Genomic DNA, 21,029 nt, shown 5'->3' with positions numbered 1-21,029 from the left:
GTGCACTCCATGTCTCCCTTGGCTTTGGACGCGCAGCCCAAAGTCCCAGGGGGCAATTCCCTGCTCTTGCATGTTCTGCAGATCTCGGGCAGCGTTGTCATGAGTTTCTCCTGGTCTCGAGCCCCAGGGATGCCCCAGACATGGCTCTGCCATTGCATTTATCTCCAGGATGTCTCCAAGAGCCTTGTCTCACACATGAAGTAATTCACCCCGGGGATGGGGAAATGGAGGCAAATGCAGGGCAAGACTTTCACACCCTCCAGGAAACCCCACCCCACCCAGGACAGGTGGCTCTGGAGCAGGGACTGGACGGGACCTACACAGGGCATTCTGAGCTTGAATGAAACATCAGCATGGTGTGTGATAAAAACCTGATTTGTGGCCAAAACAGGTTTATTCCCCCTCCCTCCTCTGAAAAGAAACTGAGGCTGTTTTTGGGGGTAAACAGCATTTGTGATAGTGGTGAATATCGATTCACCGAGTTCAGGAAAAAAAAAAACAAAACCAAAAAACCCACCTGCAGCATTTCTGCTCTTATCTCTATGGAAAGCCCAAGATTTTATGAGTAGAATGGTCTCCAAATAAGCACTGAAGTGCTTTATCAGTGCAGAAGGGAACACAGTGAAGGACAGCAGCAAAGCCTCTGCCCTGGCAACACTTCATCCCAAATTTGACGTCTCATTGGAAAAGTGGTTTAGAATCCCCATTTGGGCTGCAAAAGGGAATTTCTAGGTCAGAAGAGGGAAGGAAATGAAAAGAGAGGAGGGGTGGGAGCTTGGAGGAAGCCAGAGACAGGATGTCCGTAAAATAAATCGTCTCTTTATTTGAGGTCAGGTATCCAAAGACAGATTGTCCCACCTCCACACCACTGCCAGGAGGGGTTTTCCGTCCTCACAGTAAATGAAATGGAACAAAAGTGGCAGCTACAGGAGTCTGACTTGGAAATAAAACAGGAGAGGGAGGAGATCCCATGCCTGGGTTCAGGTAGAGCCTCCCCAGGAGCACAGTGGAGGGAGTTTGAGCCGTGCAGTCCTGAGAAGGCCTTTCTCCAGATCAGCACAAGCTGAATCGTCACACCAAGGAATCGTCCTCATAAAATAATTAAAAAAAAGGTAAACATCTAATTTCTGCCCCAAATCAAGCCTGGTACCTAAGGCAGACAGACAGGCTTCTCCCATCGCGGTGGCCACGATTCTGGATGCCGTGCTATGGTGGGCAGGGGTGGGTCCCTAGAAGAGCCGGGGGTCCCCCACCCACCCCGGGCCATGACAAGCCACGCTCCACCCTCCCAGGGGACGAGTCACCTGTCCTCATCACTGGCAGGAGTTTGCCCCCAGCTTCCAGGTGTGGGGCGGCACAGCTGTGGTTTTAAATGCCCGATAGGAATTTACGAGTCTCTGGCTGGAGCTGGGGAGGAGGAGAAGGAGCAGCAGCCGGTTCCAAAGAGCATCCGCAGGCGCCTCCGTGACCGACGGGTTTTGGGCTCTGCTGGACGAACTCGGCTCTCCAGGCTTCCCCTTTCCAAAGGCACGGGACTGAGTTCAAGGCAACCATGACATGCAGCATATTTAAGGCTTTGCTTCTTAAATTCAAAAAGAGAAGTTTTTTTGGATTCTGGTTTCCTGAGCGCAGTTGGGGTGGCCGGGGGCTCGGGCTGCTCTGCTGCCCGCCTAGGTGAAGGACCAGAGCTGGTGGGGGTCAGCGCGGTCGCAGAGAACCAGCGCCGGGTGCTTCCCGCGTGCTGTCAAGCACATCCCAGAGGTCGGGTTTTTAATCAGCCCGTCCTGCCGGAAAACAAAGACGGCATCAGCCCAGCAGTCCCGGCGGGATGAAGGGAGGATGCGAGCGAGGGGAAGGGCAGAGAAGCATCACCATGGGAGGCTGGTGCCACCATCCCTTGGGTGATTCCCGGGATGGAGATGCGGCTCCTCACCTGTGCCAGGTCCCACTCCTCGCTGGCCGGCACCCGGCCCGGCTTCCCTCGGTACTGGCAGTCCCCCAGCTCGGCCAAGCCCGAGCCCGCCTGCAGGCAGAGCTCCTTCCCAATGTTGTGCCGCAGCTCCCGCTGGCTCGTGTACTCAAAATACTGGGGGTGAGACCAGAGAGGGGATGTTGTGCTGCTGTGCCCTGAGACAGTCACCCCCAGAGGACGAGCAGGGGGTGTGCGTGAGGGGAAACGCTGGGGGTTGATGAGTGCCCACCTGGTTGCCCCCCATCCCGTGGCAGGGGTACATGATGAGGGGTTTCCCACCGTGGTTGTTCTCCCCGACGTCCAGGCAGGTCTTGGTGCCCTCGTTTTTTATCTGCAGGGGGGACAAGAGTGGCAGGGGCTGAACTGGGCTCTGAGGTCCCAGGATATGGAGCCGCCTGGTCTTTGGGCTTTGCGGGGCGCTTAGTTATCACTGTACAAACACGATCCCGGTACCAGGTGCTGTGTCCGGGTCCTTGTCCTTTCCAGGACACGAGGAACGCCCTCCGTCCCTCTGAGTCAGAGGCGAGAGCCGTGCGGGACGAGGTTTCAGGAAAGAAAAGGAATGAAAACCTGGCGGGGAGCCAGGGCTCAGCCCTGGCCGCATCCAGCCCGGCCCAGGAGGGTGGCACTCAGCCCCCAGCCCGGCTGTGAGGAAAGGGGCTTTTGTGGCAGCTCCATCCTCGGGAATGGAGCCGGCGCTCCGCGTTCTGCCCGTGCCCAGCTCGGTTCTTGAAGCCCAGCCTGTGCTGCCAAAGCCGGCACGGTGCTTGCGGAAGCTTTCAGCACTTTTGCCCAGTTTACCCAGTGCCATGTCCTTGCAGTCCCCCACCCCGTAAGTCATCACAAACCAGCTCTGCCAGATTCCAGCTCTTTCACTGTCAGCCCGAGCGCGAGCATGACAGACGTGCTGATGGATGCAGCTGCACCAAAACCCTCCAACACACCCATTCGGGCTCGTTTAAATGCAACGCCCTCCAGACCCAACCTTTTGGGGGCTTCACTGTTGTGGCTGTTTCTAGCCAAGTACCAAGCCCACCAGGATTCTCTGGGCACCCTCGTTCTTACCGCTCCATAAAAAGCTGGGGTCAGGTCAGGGACAAACATCTCCGGGTAGACAGTCTGGAGGTACCAGGTGAAGTTCTTGCAGTGGAGCTGCTCCCTTAGCTTGCGCCGCTCTGTAATGTCACCATACGTCTTCTATCGACAAAGCCACGCGAGAAAATTAAACTAACCTCTGATGCCAGCAAGGAAACAACAAAAACCACCCTCCCCAGCTGGGGCTCAGAGCTGAGGGGTTCTCCTGGGTTTGTCATCCTCCATCACTGTGTGACCAGGACCAAGACTGGTGCTGGGGTCTTGCAAGACACCCCTGGTCCTGGCATGTGCCCTCAGGCTCTGCTGTTCACTGAGCATTTTGGCACAACGTTTGGAGGTGTAAAAGTATTTTTAAAAATTAAATGTGTTTCTACTTGAGAACAGTATGGCCAAATAGAAAAAAGAAAAATAAAGCTTTGACTACATCTTTCCACCTGCATTCACTTTCTGAGCTCCAGGATGAGCCCACCTCCTCCCTCTGCTCAGGCTCCCAGCAGGATCAGAGCCCCAGAAGAACCAGAAGCCCACTGGTGTGGCTGGTACCTCTTTGGCCATCTGTGCAGCTTGCTGGTTCCTTCGGTAGAAGATCTCCTTGTAGTCATCCATCCAGACTTCAGCCAGGCGGACCTGATTCCTGGAGATGACCTGGGTGCCCTTGGGGAAGGTGTGGGGACTCTTGGAGCGGAAGACATGACCCACAACAGAGCAAGGGATGATCTCAACTTGACCCCCACACTGCCAGACCTACGGGGAGGCAATGCCTGAGACATGGGGCTTCAACCCCCCCTGTGCCCCTGAAGATGCCCTTTGAAGATGGCACCAACACATCCTTACCCTGAAGGACATTTCCACATTCTCACCCCCCCAGATCTCCATCTGATCATCATAGGAGCCGATATGCTCAAAGTAGGACCTAGAGATGGCAAAGAGGCCACCGGCGAAGGTCGGGGACCTACAGAGAGGAGGGAAAAGGGAGCAAAATAGCGTTAAAATAAAAAACAAAAAGCAGAAGTCTGAGGTTTGGGGACATCGTGGCCCTCATGGTAGGTGTGAGCACTTTGCAGCTGTGTCCCCCCATCTCCTTGCCCCTCCAGCTGTGCCCCAGATGTGATGGCTTTGGCAGAGGAGCTGGACCCAGGTGCCAGGAGGGGACAGAGGTGGCGATGGCAGGGTGACAATGAGGGGCTTTGCACTCCAAGCTAATGGGGGGTATAGTTACCTATTGCTGAAAAGAAGGGGAGGCAGAGCTCAGTGGCAGGTGCCTGGATCACCCTCCTGGTGTCCCTAATCTTTTCCATCTGATCTTTACAAGAGGCCGAGACAGAAACTTGCTTTTATTCAGGATTTTTTTTTTAAAAAAAAGGTTCACTGAGCTGCTGCGTTCCTGCCGAGCACAGATGAGATGGTGCCGGGAGCCAAGCTGCCAGCTCATGGTAAAAGGGACCTTTATTGGGATGGGGACATCTCCCAGGTGACCTCTGCACAAAGACAGTCCCGCTGCTGGGCAGGGGATGGGATGCAGACAAGCCAGGCAGGGTGTCCGGTATCTCCTGGTGGGAGAAGCCGGTTATTGTGGGGCACCAACAGAGGTGCAGGGGGAAAAACCATTCAGGGTTTCTCTGCATGCAAAATAGGGGGTAAGAATAGGGGGTTGGGTGAAATTTGACCCAAAAGTGACATCCTCTTGCTGTTGTGCCAGCACAGGTGCCCACCCTATGCCCAAGCAGGGGTTATCCAAGAGCAAGATAAAAGCAATTAAACCCTTAACAAGAGACTCTGCAGGAGCAGAGATGGCTGGAGGCGATTCAAAGATGTTTTTGCAAAAGGTTCATGTCCCCAAAGCCAAGGGGAGGTTTCTCCTCTGCTAGCCCCACAGCTCTGACCACGCCCAAGCATTCTCTTCTGGGCACAAACCAACCGAGATAGCTCAAGCCAAGCATTCCAAAAGGGAAGTTCTGCTGGGAAGGGAGAGTATTACCTGCCCGGAAGCACCAAAACCAACAGAGAAAGCACCAACTCGTTTGAAAAAGGACTGAAAACAACTGGATGAAGGGGCAGTTCCCTGGCAGAGGGCACTCAGCTCTTTGCCACCCCTGCCTGTCTCTCCCTAAGCACACTCAGCAGTTCTTTCTGCAGAACTTTGGGTCCAAAAATGGGTTTTCCGGCACTCCTTCATCCTTTGCTACCATCACACCAGCTCCAAAGTGGGTAACCTCACCCCTGCCATGGCTTACTTGATAGGGAAGGTCTCATCCTTCCTCTGCTGCCGCTGCCGGAGTGGGACAGTCTCCCAGCCAAAGGTCAGGCTCCAGTCGAAGTTGCCCCGGCTGTGCTGCTTGCCGTTCTGGACAGGCCTGGAGAACTCGAAGGTGTTGAGATCGATGGTGGCGATGTCGGGGCTCACAACGGCCGTGGGCTCCTCGGCGATGCGGGATAAAAGCGGCTCCAGCCAGCCATGGAAACACTCACCTGGGACACAGGGAAGGGTTGGCCACTGAGTGGAGACAACATCAACCCCCACAGGTCCCTGGGGACCTCTGGGACGAGGCAGGTACTCACAGTGGGCATCCAGGAAGGTCAGGACCTCCCCGCTGGCCACGCTGGCCCCCAGCAGCCGCGCTGTGATCAGCCCCTTCCGCTCCTCCTGCCGCACGACCCGCACGATCTGGAGCTGCTCCAGGTAGCGATCCAGTTCATCCTTCAGGTATTCTGGGAGGAGGAAAGAGCAACCGGCTCTGTTGGAGCAGGGAGAAGCTGGTCCCTGCATCGCCCCAGCCCACCGTGCAGCCCCCACCCCATTCCTGCCCCTCCAGGACCTGCTGCCCAGACCCTGTCCCCAGGCTTGGATCCGGAGACACACAGAGCCTCCTGTCCCCAAACCCAGAAGTGTTGGTGGCTAAAGAAAGGGGGGTTTGCAAAGGAACCGGCCACTTGTCCCGTGTGGAGCCTCAGGAGCTCCCAGCTTGTGTCCCCAAGCTGCTGGGCCATGGGGCCCTTGCACCACCCGAGGCTTCTGCTCCTTGGGAGCCTGTGCAGGCACCGTGGGCAGAAGGGGAACGTTTCTCTGCAGGGTGAAGGGAAAATCTGACCTCTCCAGAACCCCAACACTGAACCCAGCTGCTCTGGGTGAAGCTCATGAGGGCAGCAGCCTGGGGGGCACAGCAGTTTGCAGGATGCAGGAGGTACCCCGGTTTTCTCCAGGGCTGTACTAACACCCCCAGGGTGCTCCCAGGTGGATGCAAAACACGTGAAAGAGCTGTCTGGTGCATCCTGGGCTGCTTGGAGACTCAGCAGCAGCCGCTTCTCCTGTGACAGGCTCAGAACCCGAGGGCTGCTCCAAGGGATGGAAAGATGCTCGGCATGCCCCCACAGCCCACCACAGCCCCCATGCCCCACCACGGCCCCCACGGCCCACCATGGCCCTCACGTCCCACCACAGCCCCCACGGCCCACCATCCGTGCTGGCGTCGTCCACCAGGATGATCTCCTTCAGCAGCAGGGCCGGGGAGCTGTGCAGGACGCTGTACACCGTCCGCAGCAGTGTCGACCAGGCTTCGTTATGGAAGACGATGACGACGCTGGTGGTGGGCAGGGGGGGACACCGCTTGAATTTCTGATCGATGCACCTCCGAGAGGGAAAAGCAGTGGTCTAAGCAAGACAGGGGGCAGGACAGAAAAAAACCAGCCCTCTTCCTCCCCAAACCCCACAGCAGGAGGGCAGCTCCCGGCCTCAGTGGCTCTCGGCTCATCGCAGCTTTGATTTCAATCAATTTCTATGCACCCCCCCCATCCCTGCCGTCTGAGTGAATCACATTCCTGCCTCCCACACGACCCCGTGTCCCCCCATTGTCACTGCTACACCTCCTAAGCACAGAGAATTGCCTGACAGCTGGGGGGGGGGGGGGCTATTTCCGTGCCAACTCTGGGTTTCTAACTCCTAGTCAAGCCTTTTTCCACCCCAGAATCCCCCCCAGGTCTCCTTCAGCCCACCCCCCTCAAGCAGGCAGGGTCTCGGGGTGGGGGGGGTGGGGGTGGCAGCTTTAATCCCACTGCCCAGGGCCCAAGGGCAGGCGGGGAAACCTCTGGAGCTTGTGTTGCTTCCTTCTCCCCCCACCCCAGCAGGGTCTGAGGCTGTTCCACTCGGCTGAGAAAAGAAAAAGTCCGATTACTGGAGGCGGCTGGAATGAAAGAGGGAGGGAGGGGAAGGAGGGGGAGATGCTGGAGCCCCCCGGCCATGAGCAGGTATGTGGAGACACCAAGAGCCACTGCTGGCTTTTAGCATTGCCATTGAAACCGACCCCAAGAGGACAAAAATTAGGAAAAAAACCCCATGAACCCATGCATTTTTCAGCCCTCACTCCATTCGATGCCCTGCCAACACTCCGTGACATCCCACTCCTGCTCTGCTGCTGTTTCCTTTTCAACTTGCCCAACCCGGCAGCGATTGGACCCCGGGGCTCTTTGGGTGAGGGCTCCTTACTCTGGGGGGCGGCTGTCGGGTCCCAGAGCTCGCTGCAGGGAGATGCGGTCACTGGCGAAGGCGTTGAAGCAATGCTTCTCGTAACCTCGCTCCTTCTCCTTCGTCTCCTCAGGCGTCCATTGGTCCTTCTTGAAGGCTTTGCCATCAGCTCCAGGGCTGGCGGGGTCCTGGGGGGGTCTCTCCATCAGCGGTCGCAGCTCCGCTGCCGTGTAGACGCCTGGCAGGCAGGAGCGAGCGCTGGGCAGTGGCTCCTCCTGCCGAACCGGCGCGCCGATCTGCAGCTTTGGCATCGAGTCTCGGATGTTGTTGACCGCCCCCAGCATCAGGTCGAGGACTTGGTCCTTCCCCTGGACAATGTTCTTCAACCATTGTTCCTCCCTTGGGTCCTTTTTCCCCACATCCTTCTGTAGGATGAAGACGAAGAGGACAAAGATGGCACCGGCCAAAGCCACCTTCAAGGGGCTGTAGCGTCTCCGCAAGAGCCTCATTTTTTTCTCTAGGTCGTTTCCAGATGGTCCTCCCAGCCGTGGTGGGTGTTTCAGGGACACGGGGTCTTGGGCTGCTTCATTATGATCTGCTCTGCTCCACTAACCTGGGTCGGAGGAGAAACACCCGCAGGTCAGTTCACCCACTGGATGCACTCCGGGCACATCCCCTCAATATTCAAACAATATTAATGAGATATTAATACAAAGTTCACTCCCTGCAAGCCAGGCTCCTGCAATCCTCTCCCCCCCGCCCCAGAAATCCACACAGCAAATAAAATGTCAGGAAAAGGTGAGGTTGGACAGATGCTGCGGGATGTGCTGCCTCCGGCCACCTCGTGCGGGGCATCCCCAGCAGCTTCTGCTGCAACTGACCCCGCTGCCCCTGCCCCGGCCCCGCCACCAGCGCCACGGAGCTGAGACCAACCCGCAACATCGGCCGAAATGTTTCTGGCCGCACGGGAGGAGCCTTTCCCCGGCTGCTTTTCCTGCCTGCAGCGTCCCTGGGAAGGAAAACGTGAGCAGAGAGCTCAGCACCGAGAGCTCAGCACCGGCTGCAAAGCCCCCCCGGGACCCGCCAAAGCCCCGCGACCGCCCCGGCTTTCCCACTGCCCGCAAACCTCCCGCGGCTGCTCTTTGTGAGCCGCTGCCGCCGGAGCATGGACAAGCTCAGCGGGAGCCATTCACCGGCATCTCCACCTCCTCCTCGGGGTCCCCCCTCCTTTCTTTCGCTTTGCCTTTGCTTTTGATTGCCTTGGCAATGGGGCGGCCCCAGAGCGGAGCCCGGCACCTGCCAGCAACTTCAAGGGCGAGGAGGCTTCGGCTGCTGGAGGAGGAGGGACGAGGCGGTCCCGGGGTCACCGCTCTCAGCGCCGCGGGGATCAAAGCCGGCGGCCGGACCACGCTCCGCTGCCAAGGGCTGCGAGTCGCGGCGGGACCGGGCGGCACCGGCCCCACGGAGGAGGAGGGGGAAAGCAGAGTCAAGGGGGAAAGATGCAGCCGCCCCAGCTTCTGCTCGTATCTGGGCAAAGATGCTCCCGTCCCACCTGTGCCCCTGAGCCCTGACGCTTGCGGCGCACAAGCCGCTGCCTCGCAAGGAGGCGAGCAGCAAAAAGCAGCCCCTCCTGGGGAGGAAAATCCCATTTCCAGTTTCTCCACACCTCCCCAAGAGTCACGTTGCCGTGACCACTTTCATGAAGCACGCTCGTTAGCACATTAGTGAGCCCAGGGCAGCACTGGGGCACGCAGGGAGAGGCCACAGGGTAGTGCCCAACAGTGGGGCCACAGCTCCCGAGGGGGCTCCGTCACTGAGCCCCCACCCCAGCCCCTGCCCAGATAAACAAAAAGCAAAACAAAACCTCAAAAATCTCCCCACAAGGTGTCTGGGCAGGCGCTGCAACGACTTTCAGTGGGAGCTCCCAGCACGCTTGTGCTCTCCCCCACCAGCCCTGCAAACACGCGGTGTCGACGCTGCTCCGTCTCATCCAGCCCGTCCCAAAAATCCCACCCTGGGATGGCGCTCACCCTGCCCTGCTCACCCACCCAGGAAAACAACGCCAAAATTACCCGGAGGCACCCATCGAGTTGGGAAGAGGGGAAAAGAGGGTTTGGTGGGAATTTGGTGGCAGCCAGATCATCTTCCCTGGTGCAGGAGGGAAGAATCTTGGGAGAGGCAGGAACCGAGAGAGGCTGCCCCTGAGAAAGGGGAAGATACATCAAAATCCAAGATAAATCCAAGCAAACCAAGGCCGAGCTGGCGCCGCGGCCGACGTGGCCTCGCGCTCCACGTGGCACTGAGCTGGCGGCCACGACGGCGACGCCGGGAGCAGCCAGGACTGCAGGAAGCCAGCGGTGGGAAGCGAGGAGCAATCCTGCCCCATCCCCACACCCCCCGCCGCCTGCGCTGGGGAAAAGCCGGTTTCCTCGCTGGCTGTGCTGAAAACCCAGGGGTGCTGCCGCGACGTTCAGCTCCTGGTGCCGGGGCTCGGCGGCACAGCCTGGGTCTAGGACCTGGGGGTGCCGGGGGGGGTGAGGGGAAGGGGGGTGCTGCTCAGGAGAAAGGGGGGTCCCATGGGGCTCCCCACCGCCCAGCTGCTGGCCTCGCGCTGGCTGGGATGAGCCCTGGGAGTCCGAGACGGCCTGGGTGGCAGTGCCGCCTCCTGGCGGGGGCTGGGCTGTCCCGTTGGGGGAAAACTGGACCCAGCCCGGGTCCTGCCCACCCCTGTGGGTGCGTGGAGCCCCGCAGCACCGGGGACCCGATGAGCTGCCCCGGGGGGTCCAGCCCAGGACCCCAGACCCTTTTCTCGGAAGGAGGGCGGGACTCCGCCCCGGGACCCTTCTGCCCCCCATTCTTTCGTGGTGTGTGTGGGGGGGAAACGGCACCGGGAACTCCGGCTCCCCCTTCCCCAAGGAACTCGGTCCGTTGATCCCCCGGCCCCTTACCCGAGGGGGCTCCATTCGGCACCTCCGGACCGTGCTCCGCAGCGGGACCCCCCCGACCCCCTTCCCCGGGGCGGGGGAGCTGGGCTGGGTACCGGCCACCACTTCCCCGGGGGCCCCGCACCGGTCCCCACCCCAGCGCGCACGAACCCGCCCGGTGCTGCGGTTCCGCAGCGGGCCCGGGACGGGAGAGACGAGAGAGACCAGAGCACCCAGCCCAGCCCCCCCACTCCGGTAACCCCCCCCTCCCGGTCCCGCTCCCCCCCCTCACCCGCTCCACGGCGGCGCGCGCTGCCCGCAGGTGCCTCCGGGCGGGGCGGGGGGCGGGGCTGGCGCGCGAGGGGGCGGGGCCGGGGGGCGGGGCCTCCGCTGCCACCTGCCGCCCCCCGGGACAGGTGAGTGGGGCGGGCGCCGACCCGGGGGGGGGGGGGTGAGGGGAGGTGGCGGCCGGGTATGGGATTGGGACGGGGGTGTCCTGAGTGGGAGCGGCCTCGGGGGGCTACAGGGACCGGAACCGGCGGGGAGCGGGGTCTGCGGAGACCAGAAGCACCACAGGGGGTACCAGGGCCTGGCACTGGGGTGCTGGAGCCACAAGGCCTGCAGGGGACACCGGGGCCTGATGACAGGTGTGCTGGGGACCTGTCCAGTGCCGGCACTGGGGGTGCTGTCAGGAGCTGCAGGGCTCACACTGCCCAGCTGCCGTGGGAGAAGTTGAGCCCGCTGTGAAGGCCCTTCCTGCTGTGCTTCTGCCTTGGCTCACGCCACATTTGCTGTTATTATTCTTAATTATTCATCGTTCCGTGGGTGCTGCGCAGCCTCCTGAGCTTGCTGGCTCTGGGGGCACCAGTTCCCTGTGGCAGGGAGTTAATTCACTGTCAGTTTTACCAGGATGCCTTCATCACTGCTAATATTTTTTGTGAGTGCACTGGTTGCTATAAATAGACTGTCACCTTGGGAACTTGCTAATTATTCCCATCCCTCTGTGTCATCCCTTATCAGCCTGGATCTTCCCCTCAACCAGCTGATCCCACCAGCTTGCTGCCCTGCACCAGCACCCTGAGCCCACCCCTGGGGCTGCAATCCCCACAGGGACAGACCCCGCTGCCCGTGCCCCATTGCCCCCCTCCTCTAGCACCTGTTTAGCATGAGATGGTGGGATCTTCACGGAGCTTCGGTCTGAGGATCAGCAGCTGCTCGACACAGACACTCCCAGGAAGAGCCAGGTGAGATGGTGGTGGGGTAACAGAGCTGCTCCAAACCCCCTGAGGGATGATGAGACAGGTCCAAGCCCTTCAGCAGGGGATTCCTGCACTTGCAAGGAAGGCCATGAGCAGCCCTCCAGCCCTGGCTTCTCCAGGATAGCAGAGGGATGAGACGTGGGCAGGGCTGAATAGTCCAGCAAAGGGTTTTGCTTTGGCTCCTGCATCCTACGTAGGATTTGGGAGATTTGAGCTGGGACAGAGTGAGTATTAATCTGGATTAATGGGATATTAGCTTGACTATTAGCTGCCTGACAGGGGATAAGTCGGGCAGGGGTGCAGAGCACAGCAGGTGCATAAATACCCAGGAGCCTCCATGTTAAAGCACTAACCGGTCGCTAGAGAAAGGCGGGGGGAAACTGAGTCACAGAGAAGGCAGCTGCCTCCCCCGGCTCGGCACAGAGAGGAGCCAACACTCACCTGCCGTGAGACCTTTGTAACCATCTCCTGCGCTTTTCAGAGCTCAATTTACAGCCTGGGTTTGTGCAGCGGCTGCTGTAACTCACGGCCGCTGTGTTTCCTGCCCTGTCGCCCTGCAGAGGTTTCGCTCTTAGCACGAAAGCTGAAGGGGAAATTCCCTGCCCAAACTTTGCTGCTGCTGCTCAAGTTTTGTGCAGCTGCGACTCGCCGAGCCCGATGCGGCGCCGCAGCCGCCCGGCCGGGGGAAGGAGGCTCCCCCGCCAGAGTAAGTGCGTTCCTGTGGGAAACGGAGCTTTTTTGGCTTCCCGGGGTCCCCGCCGGGCTGGATCGCGGGGGACAGGGTGGGAGCGAGCTTTTCATCGCCTTGAACCAGCCCCCTTCCCCGGCACCGGGGGCGGAGGCGGCTGGAGGCAGGTCCTGCCCCTCCGAGTCGCCCGGGGGGTCCCGAGCGTCTGATTTCCCAGGATTTTTGTGTTCTCAGGTTGCTTCTGCTAATTGCCATTGGGGAGATGCTGTTCAGGTTACACAGGAGATGAAAATCTCCTGGTGCACGGTCCTCCTAGTGTCATGGAGGTAATGTGGGGAAAATGAAGAAGCAGTTGCCTCCTGAAAAAACCAGCAGGGATCACTCAAAGTCAGTACAGGCTTGTTGGGGATGGCAGCTTCGAACCATCCACTTCTTCATAATTACTTGGCATGGTTATATCTAACTCTCAGACAAAATATATCCACTTAATCTTGAATTAGATGTCAGCTATGGATCTAGCTGCTTTGGAGTGTCAGTGGAGCCCAAACAGCCACAAATAGGATGCAGTTACAGTCACAGCTGGTTTGTGGTGTGAGAAGTACAGAAATACCTGCACTGGGAGCAAACCTTACCCCTGGGTCTGCAGTTGTCCTTGCACTGGGTGTGTTTCCCTCGGGCTGGTCAGGATTTCTGCCCTTCATCCCTACTGGGGGATCTGTTCTGCCCTGAGGGTCCGAGGAGGCTCCATTAAACACATCAGCCAAGCCCCTAATTACAGAGTCCGAACTGAAATGTACAGTGCTGAGCAGCAGCAAACCTGGAAAATATGACAGGAAGCAAAGCCCATTTGCATATTTCACATCTTTCAAATTAAAACATACGTTGCAGATAGCTTGAAGAGCTTTGGCTTTTTTTATTATCTTTCAGTCTGGTAGTAATTGGTGCAATATGGTAAAACTGGGAAGTCTGATCCACAACAGAGCTGTTAAAGCAAGGAGAAATGTGTCGGACACAATGCAGAGAGGTTTGTCCTTGCAGTAACAATATTTGGTTACCACCTACTGTGTGGGATGAGCTCGATTTCGATCTGCAGTGTTTGTGAGAGCAGCTCAGGGCTGAGCATCTCAAGAAAGGGGAATTGTACCCCCACGCTTGGATGTCCTTCCCCATTTGAATTTGTTGCTGGCAGTTTGTTTGCTCCCACACCACTGCACAAAAGATTAGATTCCTTGGTACTAAGGGAATGGGAAATGCAACTTTTCCCAGGTAGAATTTTCAGCAACTGGGACATTTTGGTTGTTTGGAGCCGAGCTCGCAGCAGCTGAGGGGTGGAAAAGCCCGGCTGGGCCCTTCAGTTTTCCCCTGCCTTGGACAGAATCACTTCCCTTTCGTAGTTTCTGTGTAAATTGCAAGAGAACTGGGAGTGCTGCTTTCTTTGCAGTCCTGGGCACACGAGCACGTGGGATCTCCAGGGATCCTGCAGCATCACCTGGCCTGGGCCTCCCTGTCCCACAGCTTGGGGTAACCCTGGCGGCTCCTCGCTGCCCTTGGGTACCACCCAGCCAGGGGTTTCCTCTTGCTTTTCTCCTGCCCAGGTGCAATGGAGATGGAAGAGCTGTTCCTCCAGCTGTGTGAGGAGGTGGCCAGGCTGCAGGACCTGTGCACCAAGCAGGGTGAGCTCCTCCAGAAGCTGATGGCCAGGCAGGGCCCCGTCCTCGGTAAGCAGCGGGGCTGGGGCGGGTGCACTGAAACTGCAGGTCCGGGCTGACCAGTGTCAGTGGAACCTTGGTCCTGCTGCTGGCAAGGAGTTTTCTGCAGCAAGTGGGGTCACGTGAGGGCAGAAATGTGCTCTGCCATCTGTACCAGCTGTCATGGCTTTTTGGCTTCACCTTCTCCATCAAATGCAGCGTCTGCTTGGGGTCATGCTAGAAGCCCCGCAGTTGTGCTGCTGCTTGCAGACACATCTTGCCCCTGGGAAGAGGGGGAAGGAGTGTGGGGCAGATGGTCCCCATTGCCTAGAGTGGTTTTGGGGAGCAGGGGTGGTAGTGAAGCTTCCACAGACTGGATTTACCTGAGGAACTGTTCTCGTTCTCCCCAGCAGCCTGCTTGCTTTTCCAGGAAATATCCCTCCTGGTCCCCTGGCTGTGGTCCATGTGCTTCTCTGTGTCCCCCCGCAGTGCCATCACTCCCACAGGGTCTGGCATCCTGTTCCCCACCCTAAAGGCTGTTTCTGTGCTCAGAAGGGACTGTCTGGGGACAGCAGCTGCCCTGTCCTGTGAGCCCAGCTGCTGGCAGGCTCTGGTGCTCCCCAGCCCTGTGTTTGCATCCTTTCCCTGCAGCTCTTCTGTCTGTCTGTCCTTCCTGGGGCTGGTCCAAATCCAAGTCTCCAAATGGGACCCAAACCAGAGCCATCACTGGTGTCAGCCCAGCTCCTGGGGACTCAGCTGTGTCTCAATGTCTCCTCAGGTAGCTAATCCTTCCCTGACTCACATCCCTCTCTGGCTGTCTTTGGATACTCTTTCTTTGCTGGTCCAGCCTGGTATTTAATGGGGTATCAGGGCCAGGTGAGCTTTGCCAGCCAGGAGGCAGTGCCCAGTTGTTTCACAAGTGCAGGAGAAGGAGGCACTGGGAAGGCACAAACACCGTCCCTGGGCCAGGACTGACCACTCTGGCTTGCTTTCTTTCCAAGATATCCCCGTGTCGCTGCCCATCCAGTGCACAGAGGATATGGTCACGGAGGAAGGGCGAGGGCCACGGGACAGTGCCCAGAACAGCTCAGAGGCTGCAGCCCCAGCAGGTTCTGCTCATCCCCTGGCTCAGCTGCTGCCCAGCTCCCACCGCAAGGACCAGCCGAGTGGCACCACCAGCAGCGTCTGCGGCGGCGGAGCTGGAGGAGTGGCCCTGGCTTTGGGCAGCAGCAAGGCAGAGAGGAGCCAGGGGGTAGATGTAGACCCATGGCTGAAAACCTGTCGGATGTTTCCAGCCCTCCAAACCCTGCAGGAAGAAGTGAGAGCTTGCTGCAGCCTGCAGGAGCCTGCAGAGCCAACCCCCGCTGGTGGAGACTCCTTCCCGGCTCTTGTGGAGCTCTGTGAAGCCCCAGAAACCCTTCAGAGAGAAGATGCTCCCAGTGAAAGTGCTTTGCCTGCTGAGGCCAAAGGCCCAGTAGAGATCCGAGGACCCATGAAGGTAAATGATAAGGCTGATGGAGGTTTTTGTCTGTGAGTTGTGTGCTCTTCCCAGTCTAATGACATCTGTCAGGCTTCAGCATCCTGTCCATCAGCCTCACTGTAACTTGTGGGAAGCTGTGGCAGGGTGGAGGTTTAGGGGTATGTCCCAGAAAAGTCTCTAGGCTCCCAAATCTTTGGTTCCCAGGGGAACCAGGTACATAAAAGCCCCTGGGATCTAGCTGCCAAGCAGCACCTGATGCACTTTGGGAGAAATCCCTCCCATGATCCTTACATCTTAAATAGAGATAATCCAACTCTTAAATATTTCCTGTCTTCCCTCGGATTTATATGCCCCCAGGATGATTTCTAAAGACAATCTCAGCTCTGGCCCCTCACTCCTCCTGGGAAGCCTTCACACCAACCCTGCACTTACTGCTGAGGGTCCCTATAGTGCCAAGCCCATTTCCTTTCATTCCTTGCCCCAAATGAGATCCTTAAAGATTATTTCAGGGCTGCCGTGGCTACATATTCATGCAGAGGGCTAATGATTGTCAGCCCGTGCTACATTTAGAAGCTAGCTTCTTTTTAAGAAGAAGAGAAAGAAAGCAAAGCAGTGGAAGGAGACTGTGCCTGATAAAGGCCTAGTGTGCCCTATCAGCACTGAAATGATAATGGCACAAAAAGGAAATGACAGATTCTCTCCAGTGTGCTCCTTACAACAGCTCCTTTCTCCTGCCCTGGCTTGGATAGTGATTGTAGCTCCTGAGGGATGTGGGATGGGGGCTGCTCAGGTGCCATCTGGAGACAGGATCCTCTGGAGGATTTTGGCAAGGATGAAGTGAGGGGGACTTGAGCTCTCCCAGCCTCCAGCCCGGGGGAGCAGCCCTTAGCCCACCATTTCTGGAGGCACAAAGTGCAGTGTGTGCCTGTAGAGGCTGCGCTCCGGCGTGGCAGAGCCCGGGGTGGCAGCTGGATGCAGCTCGGGGTGTGCAAGGAGGCTGTGGCTGCTGCTCCCACTGACCCCTTTTCCTTTTGGCTCCTGGCAGACGTCCTGGACACCGGGCTGGATGCTGGAGGATGGTTCACTTGGGCAAGGCACCCTCCTCACCTCCCAGGATGCTCAGGCTTGTGACATTTGCCAGGAGATCTTCCCATCAGATGCAGCAGGCCAAGAGGACTATTTAAAGCACGTCTTGGCCCATATGAAGTAGGACTTGTCCTCACCACTGGAATCTGCATACCTGCACCTCAACCCATGTGATGGGCTCTGGACCTTCATGAGATCCTGCCATTGGCTTTGAGCAGGACCAGCTCTGGTGGCAGTCCCTGCCATGTGACCCAGTGGCCTCCCATTTTTGTCCCTCAATGGGCTGGTTAAGAGCTCTGGGGGTTTTGGCTTGTTGAGCTTGGTGGGTATCAAAGCAGCTTCTGTCCTGGGGTCTGGACTTGTGTGGGGCTGAGCAGTTGAGCTGTAACTCAATGGGAGATGGAAATTGCTCAAAATTCCCCTTGAACTGAATGGAAATGAATTTTCCATAAACAGATGGAGGTGTTTGAAAAGTCTCATTGGCTTTTTCCACGAACATGGAAGGTTGGGTGAAGGAGTCACAAAGTTTTCATGGTCACTAAAGCTGAATTGGCCTTTTGAGTGGGACTGGATTGCACCTTCCAGGTGAGTCTTGGGAAGGGCAGGACTGAGAGCTCTTCTCACTCCTGTTAAGTGACTGGGGGGATGCAGAGGATGCAGCTTCTGGTTCTGGGGCTGGTTCTTCAGCAAAGCCTGGGTGAATCTCACCAGGCTGTGGTTTGGCCTCAAGCAAGGTTTTGATCTTGCCCTGAGTAAGAGGAGCAAGTTGCCACCCCTGCAACCTGAATTAAGATGATATTCAAACTGACCCTGCGGTTTGAGTGTCCTGTAGCCCTCCCCATCAGTGGGTGTCTGGTGTTTTGCAAAGGAATTCACCTGCAGAGGTGGGGAAACTGAGGCACGAAGCGCCCATTAGCTCTGAATACCCAAATGGGCCTTTTATTTTTTTAAAATCCTCATCTCAGGCCTTTGTGTTTAGCAAGTTTGCAAGTGCAAACACAGGGTTTGGCATTCCCTGTTTGAGGCAGTTTGCACCAAAATCAATAGCTGGGTGCTCCTCTGCTCCCATGGATCGGGACTCACGGGGGTTGTAGCTCCAGCCTCTCTCCTTGGCAGCGCAGGTGATGGTCACCAGTCAAGTCTCTTCCCAGAAATTAAGCCACATTTATGAATTTGCTGCTGCCAAACAAAATCGACATGGTTGGAAAGGACCTCTAAGATCACCTCACCAGCTTGGTAGCTCCTCTGGACACGCTCCAGCACCTCAATGTCCTTCTTATACAGAGGGGCCCAGAACTGATCCCAGTGCAGGCTCACCAGTGCCCAGCACAGGGGCACAATCACCTCCCTACTCCTGCTGGCCACGCTACTCCTGATGCAGGCCAGGATGCTGGTGGCCTTCTTGGCCACCTGAGCACCAGCACTGCTGGCTCATGTTCAATTGGCAACAAGCACTACAGGTTCCTTTTCTGCTGGGCAGCTCTCCAGCCACTCTTCTCCAAGCCTGTAGTGTTGCCTGGGGTTGTTGTGACCAAAATGCAGGACCTGGTGCTTGATCTTATTGACTCTGACACAACTGGCCTTGGCCCATGGATCCAGCCTGTCCAGGACCCTCTCTAGATCCTTCCTACCCTCAAGCAGATCAACACTCTCACCCAATTTGGTGTCATCTGCAAACTGAGTGAGGGTGCACTCTGTCCCCTCATCCAGATCATTGATAAAGGTATTGAACAGAACTGACCCCAACACTGAGCCCTGAGGGACACCCCTGGTGACTGGCCACCAACTAGATTTGACTCTGTTTACCACAACTCTCTGGTAAACATCTGCATGTCCTGAGGTTCTTGTCCTTTCAGGCAGGGCAGGGATGGGTGGTGATGCTCCATGGTCCCTGGCTAACCTGGGCTGTGTGGGGGGCTCCATTCCTCCATGGACTGATTTCAAAGACAAATCCTGCAGCCTCTTCCCTTAGAGCCACAGCTTTGAGCTTGGTTCCTCCATCTGTGCAGATGTTGGACCTTCTTTCTGCCCTGGGCAGAGTCAGGACCTTTATTTTGCTGAAGGTCAAGGTGTGTTTTCTCATGTCACCGTGCAACTTTCCCATTGGCATCTCCATCTCCACGTTTCCCCCTGTGGCTTCTTGAATTAATTAGGCAGTGGATAATTTTAGACTGTTTTGTGCTCTTCTAGAGGGCCTGGAAGAAAATGTCATTTCCCGGCGTGTTGAGTTACTGGAAGTGCCAGATGAGAAAGTGACCTGGAGCAAGAAAACCCATAACTTTATTTGGTATAAAATTGTAGCAGCCATCCAGAATTTGCTGGAAGGAAGAAAACCAGCCCTCTGCTTCTTGCTTTGAGAGCATATCTGGTAAATTTAATTTAAAAATCACAAGCATGGATGGCTTTTCTGCAGAGTCCAAGCAGCTGTGGCACAGCAGTGGCCACAAGTGGCCGTGCTGCATGCACGAGGCTCTGCATTGCCCGAAGCAATGTGAAGAATCACCCCAGGCGTTTTTTGGGGGCACCTGTGCTGAAATTCTGCCCTGATGCTCCATTCCTGGTGCCTCAGGATGATCGAGCAGCTGAAGTTCAACAAACTTAACTTCCCTGCTTGGCCTTTCTCAGCGTGTCTCGTTGTATTTTTAGATGCTGTGTCGCGCGGTGCCGTTAGTCACCCCCTGCCCGGGCAGGTGGCCCACGAGGACACAGGAGCTTCTTTTTTTAATCCAGCACTTTGCATTGGCCTGAATGTGCCTCTGCTTCCTAAATAACCTTAACTACAGGGTGCTTGTCTCAACCGCTGGGAGTGGGTGGGATGTTACTGTTTTTGCCCAGGTTTGGCTCAGCAGTGGGTGTCATTTCGGAAAAGGCAAGAGCTGGGTGAGGGCACCTTCCCGTAAGGAGAAATGGGAAATTCAAGCCTCAATGTGCTGGATTGAACCTGCTTTAATTCTGGCTGCTGGGTGTGTGTGTCGGGCAAACCCAGGAGCACGGTCTCCTCCCTCAGCTCGTTTCAAACCAAGGCTTGAAAAAGCTGGAGCTGGCAATAGTGCTCCTGGTGAGACCCAAGCCTGCAAAAATGCAGCAGAAAAGCGGATTTGGGTGGAAAATGTTCAATTGCTGAGTTTCCTAAGAAAGGATCCTGGGATAGGGCATGGGAGAAAGGGCTGCCCAGGAGCTGGGGGGAGCGTGGTTGTCCTGGCAATGCACACGTGCCCATCCACATGTACGTGCACACGTGCTCTGGGCACCCCCTGTGCAAAAACACCCCCTGCTCCCCTGTCAGAATTGTCTGGGGCCGCATTTTCAGAGGAGCCAAAAGAAAGGGGGATCCCACAGGGCAGAAGGGGGAGATTTAATCTCCCTGCGGGGAGAGTGATGAAACATTCAAATTTCCTGTAGCAAGAACAGTATTTCCTGAAGGAGAAACTCCAGCTGCTGCAGTTGTCCCTGGTCTCTTGATCGTTCTGGGAATGGTTATCGGAACTAAAGGATCATCTCCCTCCCAGGGGCAGCAAGAACCTGTCTGTGCCACCAGCAGAGACAGGGATGCTGGCTCTGTATGTGAGAGCTGACCCTTTAGTTTCATCTGCCAGTAGTGGAAGAGAAATGTTTCTTGATCCTGTTTCATTCAAACACGAGCTTGAGGAGGCTGGAGCTGGAAGCTGGAGCAAAGGATCTCCAATCCCAAGCAATTCCACCATGTTCTAGTGGTGTTGGTAGCAGAGCTGGGGCTGACAGCAAGAGCTTGGGCTGCTGCTTTCGGGAGAGGATTTTATGTTTAATTGAAGATTTTTGCCACAGGCCTTTCTGGGGGAAAAAATGGGCAACTAGGGCTGGTGGGAAGGGCTGAGGGGCGATGGCGGTTGAGGGGCAGCCTCACTGCCCCCCTGGCAGAGCTTGCAGAGGGGTTTTGAGCTCAGTTTCTCTTGAAAATGTTAAATGCATTTGGGGTTGTGGAGGACACACAGTTGGAGCAGTCAGGCCTGTCCAAGTCTCTCAAGTGCTTGGGGCACAGCAGCGTTTCAAGTGTTTGCCAGGACTCTTGTAAAATGTCCCTTGGAGGGGAAACCACATGTGCACACACACACACACACACACACACACACACATCCCATTTCTGACCCTTTCCTGCTGGAGCAAGGGGACCTTTGGAGGAGCCAAGAGCCAGGTTTGGCCTGAGCTGGATGGTGGTGGTGTGGGGAGAACGCGGCTGCAGGGGCAGGTTGGGTGGGAGGAGGCCAGGAGGGGATCAAGAGCCCACAGGATGGGAAGGACATAGAGCTCCCTGTGCGAGTCCAGGGGAGGGTGACATAGATGATGGGAGGGCAGGAGCACCTTCCCTGTGAAGATGGGAGTTGGGGTGGTTCAGCCTGGA

The 21,029-nt window shown here is 57.0% G+C and overlaps 1 protein-coding gene across 1 annotated transcript; it reads right to left on the bottom strand.

Annotated features, from left to right (window-relative positions):
* Positions 1-1,623: 1,623 nt before the first annotated feature.
* On the bottom strand, positions 1,624-8,035 carry GALNT6 (polypeptide N-acetylgalactosaminyltransferase 6). Its single transcript, XM_051641411.1, has 10 exons — positions 7,548-8,035; positions 6,521-6,693; positions 5,627-5,776; positions 5,302-5,536; positions 3,902-4,019; positions 3,611-3,811; positions 3,038-3,169; positions 2,202-2,303; positions 1,934-2,086; positions 1,624-1,784 (listed from the first exon to the last, which is right to left on the bottom strand). The coding sequence occupies exons 1-10, from the start codon at positions 8,033-8,035 to the stop codon at positions 1,671-1,673; spliced, it is 1,866 nt and encodes a 621-aa protein (XP_051497371.1). The 3' UTR covers positions 1,624-1,670.
* Between the last annotated feature and the right edge of the window lie 12,994 nt (positions 8,036-21,029).

This window comes from Apus apus, chromosome 28 (assembly GCF_020740795.1).
Source record: "Apus apus isolate bApuApu2 chromosome 28, bApuApu2.pri.cur, whole genome shotgun sequence".
Taxonomy (NCBI): Eukaryota; Metazoa; Chordata; class Aves; order Apodiformes; family Apodidae; genus Apus; species Apus apus.
This window is presented reverse-complemented; position numbering and strand designations above follow the sequence as displayed.